The 22,183-nt window shown below is 45.7% G+C and overlaps 1 protein-coding gene across 4 annotated transcripts in view; it reads left to right on the forward strand.

The window, feature by feature from the left end:
* The window catches only part of LOC140716943 (ral guanine nucleotide dissociation stimulator-like), a 127,384-nt gene that overhangs the window by 65,742 nt on the left and 39,459 nt on the right, over nucleotides 1-22,183 (forward strand). For 3 of the 4 annotated variants that reach the window (XM_073030099.1, XM_073030118.1, XM_073030127.1), the window contains exons 2-7: nucleotides 325-432; nucleotides 3,327-3,520; nucleotides 5,990-6,064; nucleotides 10,936-11,132; nucleotides 13,866-13,978; nucleotides 18,170-18,385. In XM_073030099.1, coding sequence (XP_072886200.1) covers nucleotides 325-432; nucleotides 3,327-3,520; nucleotides 5,990-6,064; nucleotides 10,936-11,132; nucleotides 13,866-13,978; nucleotides 18,170-18,385 — 903 coding nt within the window. The remainder of the gene's footprint in view (nucleotides 1-324; nucleotides 433-3,326; nucleotides 3,521-5,989; nucleotides 6,065-10,935; nucleotides 11,133-13,865; nucleotides 13,979-18,169; nucleotides 18,386-22,183) is intronic. The other variant, XM_073030109.1, reaches the window with a different exon arrangement.

Raw genomic sequence — 22,183 nt, forward strand, 5'->3', positions numbered from 1 at the left:
CTCCAAAAGTGGGGGGGCATTGGCGACTCTGCACCCTTCTACCCATCAGAGTTGTTCATCCTTCGTAACAGCTTTATAGTACCAGCGACACGCTTTCAATTCCCACCACTACCTCTGAGGAGTTTGTACAGTCTCCCCGTGACCGCGTGGGTTTCCTCTGGGTGCTCTGGTTTCCTCCCACAGACTAAAGACAGACCGGTTGGCTGGCCATTATGAATTGTCCTGCGATTGGTCTAGGATTAAATTGGGGGATTGCTAGGCTGCGTGGCTCGAAAGGCCACAAGGGCCTACTCAACTTTTAAAAAAATGGTCTTCTTTCTACAGTCTCCGCAGTGCCTGAGCGAGGAGACGGTGGATGGAGCTGTGTACACAGTGACGCAGAGACAAATTCAACTCCAGCAAGCTGCGACCAAGGGCCAACAGTGGCTGGGGGTAAGTAGAGGGAATCAGTCCCAAGCATCTCCTGTGCACTTGGCCAGAGGCTACGGGCAGGCCGCTGAGAGAAGGGGCAAATGGAGATGGTTTTTCTCACCGTATACATTGAGACTTTATTTCTACCACAGAGAAACCAAGCACCACAGGAAACACTCAGCAGGTCGGGCAGCATCTGTGGAGAAAGAAGCACCGATAGTGTTTCATTCTGAACACCTTTTTTTCAGAAGTGGGAAAGTCAGCATAGATCCAGTGGCCACAGGAGCCTGTTTCTACGCTAGATCCTTCTAAGATTCTTCTCTTCCCGAATTCTGGTGAGGGGTCTTCCACATGAAACACTAATTCTGTTTCTCTGTTCAAAGATACTGCCCAACCTGTGGAACATTTCCATTAGATACCCGGCATTTACGGTTTTATCTTCCGGTTTCTGCGTCTATGCCTTTCACATCCTGTGCAAGCCTGGCTGCACTAGGCTGGATTGTCTCCGCGGGTTCTACAGCCACTGCTGATTTTAAACACTTTGCAAGCAGTGTGATAGATCTGAGGTGTTTTAACACGGGAAGCAACAGTGTCCAGACTAATGAAGCCAGCTCCCAGCATCAAAACACAAGTCGTTTAGTGATGTAAAGTGTTTTACTTTTGCCAGGGAAAACAATTTAATCTGACACTCGTCTGCAAGTACATTGTCAGAGAACCATCCAGGGCAAGAACAGGCCTTTTGGCCCATACTGCCTCTGCTATCATCCCAGCTACACTATTCCCAGTTCCCAGCACTTGTTCTATTCCTTGAGGATTCAAGAGCTTGTCTGGATACTACTCAAATCCCAGGAGGGTCTCTGCCTCCTCTAACCCCACAGGCAGTTGTTCCAGATTCCAACCGCCCCTCTGGGGGAGAACGATCCTCCTCAGATCCCTTCTACTCCTCTCACCCCTCATCATTAATCTATGCCCTCTGGTCTTAGACACCACTGTTGCTTCTCCTTATCTATGCCCCTGATGGTTTCATAGACCTCCCTCTGGCCCCCCCTTCCCCAGCCCCGTCTGCTTCAGGGAAAACAAACCCACCCTCGCCAGTGCCTTTTCACGAGGCGAACACTGCATCCCAGGGAATCTCCCCGGCACTCGGCAGTGCAGTTACATTCTTCCTGTTGTGTGGTGATCAGGACTGCACGCAGTATTACTGTGGTCTAACCAGAGTTTTGTAAAGTTCTACCCATGACCTCGCTGCCTTTCAAGTTCAAGTTTAGTTGCCATGGGCATACACACACAGGGTAGAAATGCCATGAAAATTAGCGGCAGCACAGTATATTACAGGCATAAACACGGTAGTAACTTAATTCTAGATTATGCATGACTTGCATTCTATGGCCAACCAGTGAACATGAGTATCCTGTATGCTTCTTCACTAAGTTCATGTGTGTAACACATTCAGTGATCCACAGTCTGTTCTTCAATGCTCCTCCACACCGAACTTTGTGGGAATCGAAGACACCACACAGTCTGCCGGAGGAACTCAGCGGCCCGCACTGTATCTGTAGCATGTAATCGATTTTCAACGTTCAAGTCCTGTATCAGGGTACTGAAGCAGGGCTTTTGACCCCAGACGTCGACAATTCCTTTTCTCCCCCACAGATGCTGCCTGGCCCACTGGGCTCCCCCAGTGGGTTTTGCTTTGCCCCAGATTCCAGCCTCTGCAGTCTCTCGTGCCTCAGAGGGAGAATCGCGAGCCCTTTCTGTGTCACGTGAATGGGACTGGCCCTCCCTGGTCCACAGACAGGAGTCTGGGGTGGGAAAAGACTGAGTACGTCCTGTCTCTGGAACGTTTCTTTAGTGTGCTGTCCTGCTCTCCCTCTCCCCCACACCCCCACCTACTGGTACATCTGATCACTGTCACTCTTGGTGTCCCTCCCTACGCCATTCATTTCCCTTGATTTGTCTAGGTCCTGGTCCCTCCCCTAGAGCTGTTTGAGCCCTCCCCCCCCCCCCCCCCACGCTTGTGACCTGCCAGGGAGAGCAAACAGAAACAAGAGGACAGGGGTTTAAGTTAATTGGAATGAGTCTGAAGGGAGACCTGGGGACCTGTGCCAAGTTAATTTTGCACAGAGAGTGTTGATATCAGAAACACACTGCTAGAGGAGATAATTGTGTCAGGTACAACAGGCACAACATTTCAGAGATACAGACACTGAACCAGGCAAGGCAAGGAAGGATATGGATCCACTGCAGGCAAATAGTCTTAGTGCCAATGGGCAAAAGGTCAGCTTGGATTTGATGGGCTGAAGGGCCAGTTTCTGTGCTGTACCATTCCTGGGTCTATCCCGGGGAGCGTCCCAAGGAACCTGCACTGCACCCTCGCTGGTGGAATCACATCCCTCCCATGTTGTGGTTCTCTGGAAAACCCCGTCCCCTTCCCATAGTGTGGTTCCCTTGGCAATCCTTCCCCCTTTTCCGTAGCATTGCTCCCTGGAACCCTGCGTTCCCTTTCCTATAGTCCGGTTCCCTGAAAACTTCTGTTCCCTTTTCCATTGTTTGGATCCCTGGAAACTCTTGTATCCTTTTCTAAAGTGCGATTCCCTTGAAATCCTTGTCCCATTCCCATAACGTGGTTCCCTGAAATCCCTCTCTCCTTCCTTTTGGTGTATTTACCTGGAGACTCCTTCCCCTTTCCCATAGTGTACTTCCCCGGAAAACCACTGTTCCCTTCCCATACAGTGATTTCCTGGAAACCCCTCCCTGCTTTCCAATAGTATGATTCCCTGGAAACACCTTCCCCTTCCCAAAGTGCAGTTCCCTGGAAACCCCAGGATTGGGGGCCCGCCACCCTGTCTGTAATACCCTGAGGGTGCATATTCCGGTGCTGATCTCCCCTCTGACCTGTGCTCCTGCCCCGGCAGGTGGGGAATGAGGTAGTCGGGACCACGTGCGAGACAGTGCGGATCCGCTCGATCAAGGTGGGCAGGCTGGAGAAGATTGTGCAGCACCTGCTGGAAGCTTTTGACTGTGGCGACTCCTCCTATCTCTCTGTCTTCCTCGCCACGTACCGCACCTTCACCAGCACCCAGGAGGTCCTCCGGATACTGCTGGACAGGTAGGCACTCCCCTCGGGATTCTGCTGGGACACGGATACCCTAGTCCTCTTCTGTAGCCAAGGCATTGCTGCTCTGGTGGGGGGGATTTGTTGATTTTTCCACTGCAGGACCCCACAGCAAGGGGCACGGAGACATGCAGATTGCCCATCAGGACTGGGCCGTGTTTCTTTCTCTTCCTTGCTCTTGTATGAAATAACTCCACGGGTCTGTGACGATATTGAGTGTACCTGTTCTTGAAAACTTCATTTATTGAGTCACAACGTACTACAACACAGATACAGGCCCTTCGGCCCATCTAGTCAGTGCCAACCTGTTCTTTCTGACTCTTTCCCCATGTCCATCGCACACCTCGCAGCCAGGAGAGAAGCCAGCGGCCATATGAGGCTAGAAAACATGTTCAACGATTGTTTGTGAAAACTACTGACGGGGTGCAGGACCCAGGGAAATCAGAGCAGAGGCCACCCGGCCTGTCAACCCTGTCCCACGATTGAATATCATCCAGGCTGATCTGCCCCGGGCCACAACTCCTGTTCCCTGTGACTCTCCATTCCTCGACCTTTCAGATCTTTATCTTAAATGTATCTCAGCATCTGGCCTCTAGCACGAATCCCATCGATTCTCCACCTCCTGAGAGAAGAAGAAACAGAATCTTATCATTTGTTGCTATAGGAACACACAACACAGAGTACTGTTTAAGGTATTCATGTCATTAGTTAACTCTGTACTAGTGGTGTAGTGGCATCCACACCCAGACTTCAGAACACGTGGTCCCCGGTTCGAATCCAGCCGGCTCCTTGCACGCTTTTCACCCGTGCTGGAACGAGCAACTCCACCTCATAAAACAGGCAAACGCTAAAGAATTGGCAGGGTTGCTGCGCGATGCACCAAACAAGGCGCAGGGAGGAACAACAGGCTTTAGTTAAGGAACGATGTTAATCTATTGGGAGCAATTTCGAGGAACTTTATTAGACCGCTACCTGATGATGATGATTAGTAATTGCAGATTTAAAAACTGAAGGTTGTACCTCCCAGTCTGGGTCTTTAATGTAGATCGAGAAAAGCAGTGGTTCCAATGGTGTCTGCAGGATGTTCTGTGCTGACTGCTGCCCGGTGGACTTGTGATCAAAAGTATTTGCTTGGAAGAGCTCTTCTACAGAAGGCAGGTTGTGTGGCATTGCTCCCTTCTGCATTCCCTTTCACTCACTGGACCCAGTTTCCCGTGTTCCCTACTGAACTCGTACTGTGTAAAATCCTTTAAAAAAGTAAATTCAGAATTCCGCCTCTCACGTCCCAGTTGCTTAACCCAATCCCACACTCCTGTCCCTCATCTGCCTATCATTTATCCTCACCTGACTCCATCCATCACCCGGCAGGTCCCGCTCCTCCTTTTTCCTCACACCTCTTCATAGAGGGGCCCTGTCCTCTCCGCTCAGTCGAAGTTGAGATTATTGTCATCGGCACAAGGGCCTCTCCTGGATGCGCAGGTGCAACGAGAAACTAACTTGCAGCAGTGTCACGGGGAGCCGCATTCACAAGAAAAACAAATTAAATCTAGTTTTTAACAGGGAAGAGCCCTATTATTGCCAACAAAATCCTTCTTTGTGCAAAGTGATCAAAGTAGTCATAACGATGCTAAACTGTTGTTGTTCGTGTTGTGCCAGATGGTTCAGAGTCGGAGCCAGGTTTGATATCACTGGCATCCGCCGTGACGTTTGTTCTTTTGCCGTAGCAGCACACTGCAGTACGTAGCTAATAAAAACTATTTACAATGTGAAGTGTACATAAAAATGCAAAAAGTGAGGGAAGCAGGTACTGAGGAAGAGTTCATGGGCTCGCTGTCCACGGCTGAAATAGCTGTTTGTAAGGTCTCGACCTGAAACGTCGACTGGCCATTCCACCCCACAGATGCTACCTGGGCCGTTGAGTTCCTCCAGTTGTTGCTCCAGGTTCCTGCATCTGCACCCTTTTCCCAAACAAGAGAAAACCTGCGGATGCTGGAAATCCAAGCAATGCACACAAAATGCTGGAGGAACTCAGCAGGCCAGGCAGAGGATGGAAAAGAGTACAATCGACGTTTTGGGCCGAGACCCTTCATCAGGGCTGCAGTCTCGTGGTGTCTACTTGGTACTAACAAGACTTTGGTATGAAAAGGGATGAGGCCCTGCAATATGAATCTGGAGAGATTGGTCATACTTTAAAGGGAGGGCCCTCAAAGGCTGTAATCTTTGTTGCCATGTCTTAGTGAGAATGGGAACGGTGAGTGGGGTTAGTCAGATGAAAGTGCGGTCACTTCTCTTCTGCGCCTCTTTCTGAATTAAGAATGTGTTGGAGTCTAAATAAAACAATGTTTGACAGTCTGGAAGATCAGTCCGGACTTCCAAGGTCTGAAGTGAGTCGGATTCATGGGGTTTTGCTGTGCCTGGAATGGGTTGATTGTGTGAAAGGTCTCTGCATTTGTGTCTCTACAGGCTGGAACACTTAAAGGCAGAAGCAGTGTTCAGATCGGACTGCTGCTCGATGAAGGGCTGGGACCACTGCCGAATGTAAGTCCCTCCATTTTTTTTCCCCCTCCTATTTCTGTCATCAAGGGTTGTTGTATCAACCTATTGTACCAATCTCTGTACACACTAGAGACTTACAACCAATGGGATTAAAGCTGGATGGGTGACAGTGGTTGTATCAACCTATTGCAACAACCTCTGTTCACACTGGAGATTTACAACCAATGGGATTAAAGCAGGAGGGGTGACCATGGCTGCTTGCATTGGGGCTGTGAGATGTCTCAATTGTGAGGTGTTATGAGGGCTGTGGATAGGATAAATACACGTGTGCAATGTTGGCACTGGAGTTCGTGGCAACACTTGTGGTTATCCCCAGCACATCCTTAATCTGTGTTGCTTGTTAACACAAAAGACGCGTTTTACTGTATGTTTTGACGGACTTGTAAAAAAAGAAATGGATCTGAACCTGACTTCAAAGGCTTGTTCCCCTGTGGTCAGTTGTGACTAGAGTTATTCAGTACTGAAGTGGGCCCAACTCATCCATGTGGAGCAAGATGCCCAGCGAGGCTCTCATTATGCTGCATTCAGTTCTGGTCCCCGTTATAGGAAGGATCGGGAGGCTTTGGAGAGGGTGCACAAAGGTTTATCAGGATGTTGCCTGGAATCGAGGGCAGGAGTTATGAGGAGAGGTTGGACAAACTATTGTTGTTTTCTCTGGAGTGTCAGAGGCCGAGGGATGAATTTATTGAAGTTTATAGAATTACGAGAGGTCCAGGTAGGTTGGAGAGACAGACAATTTCCCCAAGGTAGAAGTGTCAAATACTGAAGGACGTGCATTTGAGGTGAGGGGGGAAGTTTAAAGGAGGTGCGTGGGGCACGTTTTTACGTAGAGAGTGGTGGGTGTTTGGGATGAACTGCCAGAGCTGGTAGTGCAGATGAATAAGATAGTCAAATAAGTAGTCAAAAGATTTGAGGAAAGCCAGCTGAATATGCAGAGAGTAGAGGAATATGGACCAGGTGAAGACAGAAGGGATTAGTTTAGTTAGGCATTTAATTACTTGTTTAATTAGCTTCCACAGCTTTGTGGGCTGAAGAGCCCATCCATCTACCTGTCCGTTCATCCATCTCTGTCCCATTTGTGTGCATTTGCTCCAAATCCCTGTCAACCTTTCCTATCCATATACCTGTCCACATCCCTTGTACGTCCTTGGGAATATCCTCACGTCCGCACTGAGGATTGAAGAGGAATTAAAACGAAAATCCACAAGGCGCTGGGGGAGGAGCGGGAAACAGGGCAAGAATAGTGACTGGTTCCCGGTGTGCTGGGCTGACTGGGGTCCACCTTTGCTAGAGCTGGTGGGTGATCTCATTGCAGGAAATTAACCCAGAGTCCATTGCTCTCTTATGTGGAAGGGAATTTTCCCGACCACTGCTTGTTCTTCCAAAGTTGTTAAAGTTGACCGTTGTTCAGGAAAACTTTCCCAAGAGGGTGTTCTGACTGTGAGTTCCCCAGAAAAGGGTCTGCACGTCAACACCACTGGAAAGGTCAGGAACAGGCCCTTCAGCCCACGATGTGTGTGCTGAACACTGCCTAATTAAACTAAATCTCTTCTGCCTACAGCTGATCCAGACCCATCTATTCCCTGCATATCCATCAGCCTCTTAAACACTGCTATTGCATCTGCTTCCATCACCACCCCTGTAAATATGTTTCAGCCCCCCCCCCCCCGTGTAAAAATCTTGTCTTCGTTAAGCACTCTCCTCTCAAATTAAATGCATGTCCTCTAGCTGGTTTTCTTACCCTGGGAAACATATTCTCATCGTATATCCTCTCTATTTCACTCATAATTTAATTTAGTGAACTGGACGATATTCAGGGATTCATCACCATTTAATCAGAACCTGTGTGAGTGAGTGTATGCCTCTGAGAACTTTCCAGACCAAGAGCAGAGGATGAGCCAGGAGATTCGTAATCTGCTGAGGGCTAGATCTGTGGCATTTAGATCCACAGATCTGCATATGGCACAGCTATTGTTGGCAAGTGGCTAAGGTGTTGGTCTAGCGATCTGAAGGTCACTAGTTCAAGCCTCAGCTGAGGCCGCATGTGTGTCCTTGAGCAAAGCACATGACCACACATTGCTCTGCGACGTCACCGGTGCCAAGCTGCATGGGTCCTAATGCCCTTCCCTTGGACAACATCGGTGGTGTGGAGAGGGGAGACTTGCAGCTTGGGCAACTGCCGGTCTCCCATACAACCTTGTCCAGGCCTCAGTCAACATCCAAATCGATGGACAGCCGAAGAAGAAGAAGAATTTAGATCCATAACTATATAAGAGGTCAGGTATGACATATGGAAGACTATTTTAAGAGTGAAAAAACAATTCTGTTTGAAGTTATAGATGGAACTGGGTTCACGTCAGCTCTGACAGGGTTTGTAGGCCATTACTTCCTACAAAGCGAAACCTAACATCATGATGGCTGTGAGGCTTCACTCGCCGATGAACTCGGTGTCTTTCATGCTTGCTTTGAAAGAGAGAATAAAAGTACATCTGTGTGAATCCCTGCAGCATCTGCTGACTCTGTGACCTCAGTCTCAAAGGCTGATATCAGAACATCTTTCACGAGGGTGAGCTCTCGCTAGGTGTCCGTCTTTGATGATGTACCCGGTAGGGAACTGAAAAGCTGTGCCATCTACCTGGTGGGAGTGTTCAAGGGCAACTTCAGTCTCTCACTGCTCAGTCACCTGATTCAAAAGGGCGAGAATCATACCTGTGCTGAAGAAGAGCAGGGTGAGCTGCTACAACAATTGCCCAGTTACAGTCACATCTACCGTGACAAAATGCTTTGAGGGGCTGTTTATGTCCAGAATCAACTCCTGCCTAAGCAACGATCTGGACCCACTGCAATTTGCCCAGGTCTGCCAGAGATGAAATCACACTGGCTGATTCGGCATTGAATCATTTGGACAATACCTGTTGTTTACCGATTACAGCTCAATCATACCCTCAGTTCTAATCAACAAAACCTGAGCCACTGTTACTCGCTCAACAACTGAATATAACCATATAACAACTACAGCACGGAAACAGGCCATCTCGGCCCTTCTAGTCCGTGCCGAACGCTTACTCTCACCTAGTCCCACCTACCTGCGTTCAGCCCATAACCCTCCGTTCCTTTCCTGTCCATATACCTATCCAATTTTTTTTAAAAATGACATAATCCTCGACTTCCTCACCAGGAGACCAGTCTGTGCAGATTGGAAATAACTTCTCCTCCCCACTGACAACCAACACTGACGCACTTCAAGGATGTGTGCTTAGCCCACTGCTCTAGTCTCTGTACAGTCACGACTGTGTGGCCAGGCACAGCTCAAATGCCTTCTATAAATTTGCACACGGCACAACTATTGTTGGCAGAATAGCAGATGGTGACGAGGAGGCGTACAGGAGCGAGATAGATCAGCTGGTCGAGTGGTGTTGCAACAGCAACCTGGCACTCAACATCAGGAAGACCAAGGAATTGATTGTGGACTTCAGGAAGGGGAAGCTGAGGGTACACAAACCAGTCCTCATTGAGGGATCAGAAGTGGAAAGGACTTCTGGTCAACATCGCAGATAATCTGTCCTGGGCCCAATGTGTAGATGCAGTTACAAAGACGGTATGACAGCAGCTATTTTTCAATAGGGGTTTGAGGAGAATCTGTATGTCACCAAAGAATCTCACAAATTTCTACTGATGTGCTGTGGAGAGCATTCTAACTGTCTGCAGCACCGTCTGGCAGGCGGGGCCACTGCACAGGATTGGAAAAAACTGCAGAACGTTGTAAAGTCAGACAGTTGCATCGCGGGTGCTAGCTCCCCAGCTTCGAGGACATATTCAAAAGGCGATGCCTCAGAAAGGTGGCATCCATCGCTAAGGACCCCCATCACCCAGGACATACCCTCTTCTCATTGCTACCATCAAGAAAGAGGTACAGCAGCCTGAAGACACACACTTAATATTTCACAAACAGCTTCTTCCCTTTCACCATCAGATTTCTGTATGGACAATGAACCCGCAGACACTAAATAATTTCTTTTTTCTCTTTTTGCACTATTTATTTAATTTTATTTTTTGTATATAGTTACTGTAATTTTTAGTTTTTTAAATTATGTATTGCAATGTATTGCTACTGTGAAATAACAAATTTCACGACATGAGCCAGTGCTATCAAACCTTATTCTGATTAAGAATTCCCCTCGGCCTCCGACACTCCACAGAAAACACCCTAACTTTGTCCAGCCTCTCCTTCTCACTTATACCCACTAATCTAGGCAGCATCCTGGTGAACCTCTTCTGTGCTCTTTACAAAACCTCCAAATCCTTCTTGTAATGGGCAACCATTTGCAGTATACCTTTCCTTGACATTAGACCTCTCCAAGTGTAACATCCCACCCTTTCAACTGAATGTTTTGCTAAAAATGCTGCACTCCCTTTAAACTGACTGGGCCTCCAGTTCCAGATTATTCGAGTTCCATTGTATTGCATCCACCCCCTAAACCTGCCCCAGATTCTACCTCTGACATATTATCTCACATACACATACAATTTACAGTGGCCACCCAGCAGCTTGTCTTCAGAATGTGTGAGGGAACTGGAGCGACTGGGGCCACAGGGAGAACATGCAAACTCCACACAAAGCCAGTGGCAGAGATTGGTATGAAACCTGGTGTCCAGCAGCAGCTCTATCCATGCAATTACTTTTCACATAGCAGCTTATCGAATTTCATCTTGATATGCCACATCTTCTGGTTACCCCTTATCTACCCTGCTTATTGCATCTCCTTGCCCTCTTCCGTTCCTTGCCCATTGCTCAGTGTGCGGCGTCAACCGTCCATGAGGTATTTCCTAACCCTCCTGTGTCTCCGTTTCAGTGTTGCTGCCTCCATCTTTTCCACCTGGCTGGAGCAGTATTCCGAAGACTTCCAGAACCTGGATAATGCTTGTCTGAAGCGCCTTGTGCATTACATAAGGAAGGAGTCCAGGGGCACGGAACTGGAGCGCCGAGCCAACGATATCCTAGTGCGGAACGAGAAGCGATCCAGCAGTGACGGTCAAACACTACGGAACAGTACGTTCTTCCTTCTCGCTGGCGTCTGTTTCGTTCTACCATCCCCTGTCATCTCCGGGGTGGGTGGGGGATGGGGTGAAGGTGAATGGGAAATCTCCCCTCAAGCCCAGACTGGTATCCCATTCATTCCAGCACATCGTGACTCCGGTAGGTCCTCAATCCTAACTATGGAATCACCCTGATGTCTGATGGTGGTGATTAGTTTATTATTGTTATATACAGTGAGAAGCTTTATTTGGTGTGCCAGATAGACAGATCATTCCATGCATAAGTGCACTGAGGTGGAACAAAAGGAAAATCAGGACAAAATGGTAAACACAGCAGTGGAGTTCCGGAGAAAGTGCAGCGCAGATAGACAATAAGGTGCAAGGGCCACGAGGACGTGGACTGAGAGACCAGGAGTTCTTTATTGTAAAGGAGATCCATTCAAGTATCTTATAGTAATGGGATAGAAGCTGCCCTTGAACTTGGTGGTATGTGTCCTCAAACTTGTGTATCTTATGTCCAACAGCGTGATTGATAAACAAGACATGCTGGAAATCAAAGTTGTACACAAGATGCTGGAGGAACTCAGCAGGCCAGGCAGCAACTATGGAAAGTTTTATTGATAATTGATTTATTGTTGTCACATGTGCCAAGATACAGTGGAAAAATTTATGTGGCATCTGGACAGATCATTCCATACAGAAGTACATCAAGGTAGTGAAAAGAAAGCAGAATGTGGAATATCGTGTTGTAGCTACGAGGAGGTAGACTGAGGGATCAAGTGTTCGACCTTAGTGAATGAGAAGATCGTTCGATAGTGTGGTAACAGTGGGGTAGAAGCTGCCCTTCCTCCTGATGGGAAGAGGAAGAAGAGAGAACGTCTGCGTTAGAAGAGTTCTTGGATTATATTGACTACTTTCCAAAGGCAACAGGGAGTGTCAGCAATGGAGAGGAAGTAAGCTGACATTGGTGCCAAAAGGCATTGTAACAACATAAGAGAAAGCACATAGAATATAGGCCATTCAGTCCTTTGAACCTGTTCTGTTCTTCAATAAAATTCAAGCATCATTCCTTACTCTATTGCCCTGTAATGCTGCTGTAGGGTTTCCTTTGTACATCTAGCTCTGTATACTTGTGCACGTGACGAGTATGGTGAGGTAGATTTTCGATGGAAAACCTACAGTTCCCTTAATCCCTCTAATGTCCGGAGATTTACAGATCTCTGTTGAATTTTGAAAGAGGCACAGCAGGTGAGCCACTGGTTTGATCCACCGTCTTTTTATGGAGTTTGCACGTTCTTGCTGCAAACGTGTGGATTGCCTACAAGCACCGAGTTCCCTGCAATGTCCTGAGGACGTTTGGGTCAGTGGGTTAACTGGCTACTTTAAAATGCCCCCAGTGTGTGGCGGAGGGGGAGGGATTGAGTTGTTGTGGGAGGGTGGTTGATGGGAATTCTGGGGTAGGAAATTTCACAGAATTCATCCAAGGGAAGAGAAATCTCCTCAGACTAGTCCTGAGTTTCATACTGCATATCCTGAGACGACCCCTGGTTCCTGACCCCAGCCAGCCGGGGAACATTATTGACAATATCCAGCCGGTCAGAGCTTTGTGGTGAGATCCCCTCTCATCCTTCCAGTGAAAACTGTAGTTAACCCGGCCGTTTCTACAATAGTCTGCAAATCCATGGTGGTTCACTTTAGATGGGAATTGTATCCTTTTCAGATTGAGATTCAGACTCGGGTTATACCCTCAGCCTCCTGTGTCCCAGGGAAAACAGTCCCTCCTGATCCAGTCGGTCCTTAAAACTTCCCAGTCCTGGCCAAGTCCTGGTGGATTGTTTCTGCTTCCTCTCTAACTGATTAACACCCTCGTCCAATTTACAGTGAAGAAAGCAGAATTGATCATCAGGACGGGAGCAGAATGCATATTTTGTGACATTGACCTGGGGAATTGTAGTGCAAGTCTGGGCTTGTCAAGTTCATTGTCAGATGCACAAGAACGGTGAGGTAGATGTACAAAGGAAAACCTGCAGCAGCGTTGCGGGCTTGTAGGTTCTGGCAACACGGAGAATATACCGTAACTTATTCAAGACTGGGAAGAGAGAGAGAGAAAAAAGACTATGTAAGAAAAGGGACACATTCAGAGACAAGTCCATGGTAAAGATGGTCTGCTGTGTTCTCTTTCTCAGGTAGGGTTAGAGTTGTGCAGGTCGGTCCAAGAACTGATTGTTATAAGGGAAGCAGCTGCTCTTCAACCTGGTGGCGTGGGACCTAAGATCTTTGCATGTCCTCTCCTGACGGTGGCTGTGAGAAGCTGGCAGGGCCAGGATGGTGGGATTCTCGATGATAAATGTTGCCTTTCTGAGGTAGCACCTCCTCTGGACACTGTCGGTGGGGAGGTTAGTGTCTGAGAAGGATCGGGCTGTGACTCACTCCTCTCTGCAGCCTCTTGCGTTCCGGAGTGTTGGGACTGGTCCATCCGTAGAAGTTTGTGGAGTATTTAGGGAGTCATCCAGGAACGCTGATTGGAAGCACGCCTTTGACTCAACATGTCCATGGTAATTCTGGTGCCTACCAAGCTTGTCCCTTTTGCCCATGTTCAGCCAATATCCTTCTAAACCTTCCCTGTCCATCTGCTGATGCTGTTGCATTTATGGTGGCCACTCTGTCCATCAATGGCATGTACTAGCCTTTTGTATCCTTTATCCCAGTCCTTGTGTGGTTGGTTCCAAGCAATGTTTGTCATCAGCAGGTGAGCAGACGGTGAAGAACGAGAACCAGCCAACGCACATATCAGAACCAACTGACATCCTCACCTTCATGGCAGACACAACAGCGTCCCAGCTCACGATGATGGATGCGGTGAGTACCAGTCTCTTTGGGTTGTGCATTTTAGCCTTCTTGGGGCGCACGTCTCGGGAAACAGCCTGAGTGCCTCGTGTTGGTGGGAGGGAATACACCAAGGGTAACCCTGCGGGTGGAGTCACTGCCTCAAAGCTCGAGAATTGCCGGGTTCGATCCCAATCTCTAGAGCCCTCTGTGTGTGGATTTTGCACTTTCTGCCTGTGACCCCATGTGTTGCCCTCCTGTGCTCCAGCTTCTGCCTATATCCCTATGACTTCTGGTTAGTAAATTGCCCCAAAGTGGTAAAATTCAGGTGGCATGGGAGGTAAGATGTGGGGAGAATAAAATGGGTTTATTGCATGGTACCGTTGCAGTCGGTGTAAGTGCTGTTACTGCACCAGTGTTCACTGATCGGGGTTCAATTCCCGCTGCCGTCGATAAGGAATGTCTGCATTCTCCCCATGACCGTGTTGGTTTCCTGCGGGGGTTCCCTGGTTTCCTCCCACGTGGGCTAGGGTTAGCAAGTGGTGGGCGTGCTACGACGGCGCTGGAAACGTGGCAACAGACGGCACCATCCTTTCTGATTTGATTTGACGCAAATGACACATTTCGCCGTGTGTTTCGACGCACGTGTGACAAATAAAGCTCATCCTGAGGGTCAGGATGGATTCAGTGGGCCGAAGGGCCTGTTCCTCAGCTCCAACATTTCGTTGACAAGCAGCATGATAAAGGGGCAGAGCAGGCATGTAGGGCTGGCACAGTGGCGCAGCGGGTAGAGCCAATGTCACAGAGGTCCAGTGGCCCAGGTTCGATCCCAGCGTCGGGCGCTGTCTGCGTGTGCTTGTTCTTCTTGTGACCACATGGGCTCCCCCCCCCCCCCCACACCGAGTGCTCCAGTTTCGTACCACATCCAAAACTAAATTAATTTTACCTTGACATGTATCAGGGCAAAGAAGTGCTGGTTGATGGGGTCATGAGAAACAATGGATTAAACCCACACTTCCTAACATCACCAGCCCACTCCAATTCCACCCCTCACCCACACACTAGGGGATGTTTTAGAGAGGCCAATTAACCCACTGACCCACACATCATTGCGCTGTGAAGGACAGCAGATCACCCTGCGGAGAAATGTCAAGCCTGTACACAATCGTGGATAGTCAAAGGCAGCCTGAAATCCCTTTAACTTAGGGGCAGCACGGTAGCATAGTGGTTAGCAAAATGCTTTATGGTACCTGTGACCCTGGGTCAATTCCCACTGCTGCTTGTCCTGTAAGGAGTTAGTATGTTCTCCCCGTACTGCAATGGTTTCCTCCGGGGGCTCCGGTTTCCTCCCACAGTCTAAAGACCTCCCGTTTGGTGGGTTAATTAGTCACTGTCCCGTGATTAGGCCAGGGTTAAATCGGAGATGATGGGCTGCACAATTTGAAGGGCCGGACTCACAAGTCCAGTGGCACAGGTTTGATCGCCACCACTGGTGCTGCCATCAAGATGGCGGCGCGACGACGCAGGGCGCAGCGGCCACTCCAGTAAGGAATATCCGTTATCTGTAAGTAGGGGCCGTGCACAATCCTGATTTGATTGAGATGGATGTGTGAAGCACGGAGGAACATCTGGCGAAACTTCTGACATGCCTGTGCTGCTGACGCTGCTACTGAGCGATCGGAGAGATCTCCAGAGAGGAAGGCCCCGAATCCTCGGCTTTGCCTGTTGCTTGGTGGCCGGAGCCGGGGTTGAAGCACTCGGCAGAGATGGTGCTCGGTGCTCGGTGTCGGAGGGCTGGTCGGAGGCACGAAGTTGTCGGAAGTTTTCGGACGGACTCACAGTTGGGCTGTGCTCGGGTGCTTCCAGAGGCTGCATCGGGAAGTTTTGCCACGTTGGAGGTTTCTTCCTTCTGCCATCTGCGTGAGATGATGGGCTATCTGGGACTTTGAGACTTTTTTTTTACCGTGCCCATGGTCTGCTCTTATCAAATTATGGTATTGCTTTGCACTGTTGTAACTGTATGTTATAATTATGTGGTTTTTTTGGTCAGTTAGTCTTGGTCTGTCTTGTGTTTATGTGATATCATACTGGAGGAACATTGAATTTCCCCTTGGGGATGAATAAAGTATCTATCTATCTATCTATCTATCTATCTATCCCAATATATAAAGAAATATATCGTCGTCTCCTTAAACCGGACCGTATGATGTGTTAACAAGTGTGACTGAGACTCACAGTTCATGTTGCTTGGGGAGAAAGTTCTTGCTTAGGTCTTCTCTAAACTCCTTACCCCTTGACCTGAATTAAAGTCCGTTGTCCGAGGTGTCAAAAACCAATTTTCAGTATCTGTGCCTCTCATAATTTTGTACACCTCCATCGGATCCCCCCCCCCCGCCCCCCACCAGTCTTTGTTCCAAGAAAAGCAAACCGTGCTTATCCAAGCGGTCGTAGTAATCGAACAGCTCTGTCCTGGTGAATCTCCTCGCACTTTCTCCACCGCTGTCTCATTGTCCCCGTAGCGCGGTGGCCAGAACTGCACACGCTCTCCAGCTGCAGCCTCAGCATCAGAATCGGGTTTAGTATCACTGACGTATGTTGTGAAATCTGCTGTTTTGTGGCACAGTACATTACATAACTACTGGAAGTTACACTGTGGGTGGAGGGGTGGTGAAATATCTCTACCAGAGGAGGTGTAAGGCACTCTGTCCCTCTGCTAGACAGGAGGGCACCCTTGGGCAAGACGTAGTACCCACTCAGCTCCCGATTGGGGTCACGTGAAGCCATGGAGGGTGGATGGTCGTATGAGCAGCTGGTGCATAGCACAAGTCTTGGTTATGCAACCACTGACAGCAGGCAGACAATCCCTGAAGAGTATTGATAAGGGCTAAGGTCAGCCATCTTGTAAAGACTCTGCCCAGAAGAAGGCAACGACAAACCACTTTGTAGAAAAATTTGCCAAGAACAATCATAGTCATGGAAGGACCATGATTACCAACATCATATGACACAGTACGATGGCAAAGCTGCGATATATAGAATAAATAAATAGTTCAGACGAGGGGTCGTGAGGTAGTGTTCATGGATTCATGGATCTTTTAGAAATCTTGTGGCCGACGGGAAGAAGCTGTTCCTAAAGTGATGGTTGTGGGTCTTCAGGCTTCTGTACCTCCTCCTTGTTGGTATTAATGAGAAGTGGGTTTGTCCTGGGCAGTGAGGGTCTTTCAGGATAGATGCCACCTCCTGAAGATGTTCTCAATGGTGGGGTGGATTGTGACCATCATGGACTGGCTGAGTTTACAGCCCTGTGCAGTCACTCGCCCTCCTGCGGGTCGGAGTCTCCAGACCAGGAGGAGATGCAGCCGGTCAGAATGTTATCCACCGTACACCTGCAGAAATCTGATCCTAGCTTCCCTGCTCATTGCCTTACAGGGCGCCGTTTGCTCCTTTTTAATATTCTGGAATATATTGTAAATGAAACTGGCGATAGATCTTTGAGGATCTATCCTCGGCCGAGCATATTGACGTAGTTACAAAGAAGGCAAGACAGTTGCTCTATTTAACTGGGAATTTGAGAAGATTTGTTATGTTAATAAAAAAGGAAAATATTTCTGCTGATGTATCATGGGGAGCGTTCTAACTGGCTGCATCACCGTCTGGTACGGGGAGGGGAAAGGGGGCTACTGCACAGGATCGAAATAAGCTGCAGCTGCTTGTGAACTCAGTCAGCTCCATCACCCTCCCCAGCATCCAGGACACCTTCAAAGAGCGATGCTCAAAGAGGCGGCATCCGTCATTAAGGACCTGATCACCCAGGACATGCCCTCTTCTCGTTGCCACCATCAGGGAGGAGGTACAGGAGCCTGAAGGCACACACTCAGTGATTCAGGAGCAGCTTCTTCCCCTCTGCCAGTAGATTTCTGAATGGACATTGAACCCATGAACACAACCTCACTACTACCCTTGTTCTCTTTTTGCACTAATTATTTAATTTAAATTTATGTGTATATACATTTAAATTAAACAATACTTACTGTAATTTACAGTTTTATTATTATGTATTGCAATGAACTGCTGCCACATAACAACAAATTTCATGACGTGTACTGGTGATAATAAACCTGATTCTGATTATTTACTGTGATAATAACATCCCCCACCCCCACCCCATGTTCCTTTTACCAGTCGATATATCTGTGCAGTGAAGTTCTTGTCTTCTTGCCCCAGGAGCTCTTCATGAAGGTGGTGCCGTACCACTGCCTGGGGTCCATCTGGTCCCAGCGGGACAAGAAGGGAAAGGAGAACCTGGCCCCCACCATCTGGGCCACCGTCAGGCAGTTCAACAAGCTCACCAACTGCGTCATCAGCTCCTGCCTCAGCAACACCCGGCTGAGGCCGCAGCAGCGGGCACGCATCCTGGAGAAGTGGGTGCTCGTGGCCGAGGTAGGTCTGTCTTGGAGGGACAGCGGGAGTGCAGGGTCCAAGCCCAAAGCCCCCTGAAGGTGGCCGCGCACGTCAACAGGGTGGGAAGAAGGCTTGCCTTCACTGGTCAGGGCAGTGAGTTTGATAGTCAAGGAGTTATGTTGCAGGGCAATGCAGAAAACATTACTGATGCAATAAATCTAAGTTGATTTGCTTTGTAATAATTCTTAAAATTTGGTAATTGTAACCCTCCAAGGTCAAATTTCCATGTCAATTTTTCCAACGATGTTCTTGACATCTTACCTTTCCAAAGGAACTTCCTCACACATTTATTTAACTCTTGAAAAAACTTCTGCGGTAATTGTATTGGTAGTGTTTGGAATAAATATTGTAACCTAGGGAATATATTCATTTTTACAGCATTGACTCTGCCTATTAATGTTATTGGTAACATCATCCATTTGTCAAGATCCTCTTGAATTTTTTTCAATAATGGCAAATAATTTAGTTTATATAACTTCTTTATATCATTATCAACTCTTATACCTAAATACTTTATACCATTTATCGGCAATCTAAATTGAGTTATTAATCGACATTGACTATAATCTCCTTTAGTAAGGGGTAGAATTTCACTTTTATCCCAATTTATTTTGTACCCTGATATTTTCCCATATTCTTCCAATCTAGAAGATAATTTACGCAACGAATGCAATGGGTTAGTTAGATAAATCAGAACATCATCAGCAAATAAGTTAATCTTATATTCCTCCTGATTAACTTTGAAACCCATAATATCTGAGTCAGTTCTAATTAATTCAGCTAATGGTTCTATCTTCAACACAAATAAAGCAGGTGATAATGGACAACCTTGTCTAGTTGACCTTGTTAACTGAAATGATGTTGAAATTTGGCCATTTGTCACTACTTTAGCTTTGGAATTAGTATTTAAGGTTTTAATCCATTTTATAATAGATACTCCTAATCCATATTTTTCCAATACCTTAAATAAAAAATCCCATTCCAATCTATCAAATGCTTTTTCTGCATCCAAAGCAACTGCCACAGTCATTTTTTCCCTCTTTTGTGCCAAATGAATTATGCTAAGTAACCGAGTTACATAATCTGTCGATTGTCTATTTTTAATAAATCCTGTTTGGTCCATGTGTATTAATTTTGGTAAGTATTTAGATAATCTATTAGATAAAATCTTGGCTATTATTTTATAGTCTGTGTTCAACAAAGAAATAGGTCTATATGATGTTGGCTTTAAAAGATCTCTGTCTTTTTTTGGCAATACTATTAAAATAGCCGTCGAAAAAGATTCTGGAAGTTTATGCGTTCTTTCGGCTTGGTGTGTTAGCTCCATAAAAGGAGGAATTAATAAATCTTTAAACTTTTTATAAAATTCAGGTGGAAAGCCATCTTCTCCTGGAGATTTATTACTCTGAAGTGATCCTAGAGCTTCTTCGACCTCTTTTAATATAAAAGGCACATCTAATCCCTTCTGTTCTTCCGAATTCAATTTTGGGAAAGTTATTTGTGATTAAAAAAAAACTTTTCTATCTCAACAATATCATTTTGTGATTCTGATTGATACAGTTCAGAATAAATTTTTTTTTGAAGTTTCATTGATTTCTAAAGGTTTATAAGTAATTCTATTTACACTTGTTCTAATTGCATTTATCGTTTTGGAAGCCTGGTCTGTTTTTAACTACCAAGCAAGAATCTTGTGTGATCTTTCACCTAGTTCATAATATCTCTGTTTAGTTCTCATAATTGCTTTTTCTGTTCGGTATGTCTGAAGTGTATTATATTGTAGCTTCTTATTAACAAGTTGTCTTTGTTTTTCTTCTGTCATATATCTTTGAGATTCTTTTTCTAATTTTGTAATCTCTTTTTCCAATTGATCTATTTCTACCATATATTCCTTCTTAATTTTAGAAGTATAACTTATTATCTGGCCTCTCAAATATGCCTTCATCGCTTCCCATAATATAAATTTATCGCCAACTGAATGTGAGTTTGTATCTAAAAAAAATTGAATCTGTTTTTTCATAAAATCACAAAAATCTTGAAGTTTTAATAATATTGAATTAAATCTCCATCTGTAAATCGATTCCTCCTTATCCATCATTATCATTGTCATTGTCAAGGGGGAATGATCTGACAATATTCTTGTTTTATATTCCATATTTTTCACTCTGTCTTGAATATTCGCTGATAGTAGGAAAAAATCTATCCTTGAATAAGTTTTATGTCTATTTGAATAAAATGAATAATCTCTTTCTCTTGGGTTAATTCTCCATATATCAATCAAATTTAAATCTTTCATCGATGATAAAGTTAATTTTGCTACTTTTGGTTTTGTAACATCCTTTGTTGACCTATCTAAAACTGGGTCTAGACAAAAGTTAAAGTCTCCACCTATTAATATTTTATTGTGTGCATCAGTCAAATTCAAAAAGCTTCTTGTATAAATTTTACATTGTTTTCATTTGGTGCATAAATATTCATAAGAGTCCATAGTTTGAAAAGATTTGACAATGTATAATTACATATCTTCCCACAGAATCAATTAATACCTTTTGTATTTTAATTGGTAAAGTTTTGTTAACCAAAATTCCTACTCCCCTCGCTTTTGAATTAAATGAAGCTGCAATAACATTTCCGACCCAATCTCTCTTTAATTTCTGATGTTCTATCTCTGTTAAATGTGTTTCTTGTATAAAAGCTATATCTATTTTCATTTTCTTAATGTATGTTAAAATTATTTTTCTTTTCACCGGTCCATTAAGCCCATTAACATTAAAATTTTTAAAATTCATTAAATTAGTCATTATTTTTAACAGGGTTACTCCAATCTATAATAATACATAATATTTCAACTCTCGTAGTATCTTGGGGAATTATTTTAAAATTCTCCATGTTGCTATGTGTCTCCCCTCTGATCATCCAGGCAAAGAACGAAAGATAAAAGAAAAATAGATTATAAAGAAAAAAAAACAACAAAACCCCCCCTGCTAATGTTGTGAATGAAAAAAAACACATTACCCCCCTCCGTTGTGCAGGTCATGGCAAATGCCATGATTACACACGTGAATCCCGTAGCGATCGATCCGAAGTTCCCCCAGCTCCCCCGTAGTATGAAAAAAGTATATGTAAGAGAAGAAAAAATAATATCACTACTCTCAATTAATATTTCTCAAATTTTTACCTTTCTCCCCCTGTATCATATAATTAAAAGTATATTTAAATATTCTTCTGTCCTTAATGTCCATCAACTCACTTCACTGTCCCCGTCTTCATCTTTAATCTGTTTCACTTTTAAATCTTTACTGTGTCTAGCGAATATTTGGGAGCTCTTGTGCAAACTTCTCTGCATCCCGATGATCAGTAAAAAATCTTCTTTTTCCGTCATCCAAAAAAATGATCAATGTTGCTGGGTGGCGCAATATAAATTTATAACCCTTTTCCCATAAAACTTTTTTCACTGGATTAAATTCCTTCTTTCTCTTCAAAAGGTCATAACTTATATCAGGATAGAAAAGAACTGCTTTCCCTTCTATCATCAATAGCTCATTTCCTTTTCTGGCACATTGGGCAGCCGCCTTCAGGATCTTTTCTTTATCTTGATATCTTAAGCATTTTATCAAGATTGATCATGGGTTTTGATCAGGTTGAGGTTTTTTTTTGATGAAGATAAACCAGCATGGATTAGAATAGAATTAGATAAAATAGGAGAAAATATACCAGAAGATTTTATATATAAATGGGAATCTAAATGGATACGGGAAAAGAAAGAATCTCCTATACTAA

The sequence above is a fragment of the Hemitrygon akajei genome, chromosome 2 (assembly GCF_048418815.1).
Source record: "Hemitrygon akajei chromosome 2, sHemAka1.3, whole genome shotgun sequence".
NCBI classification, from domain to species: Eukaryota; Metazoa; Chordata; class Chondrichthyes; order Myliobatiformes; family Dasyatidae; genus Hemitrygon; species Hemitrygon akajei.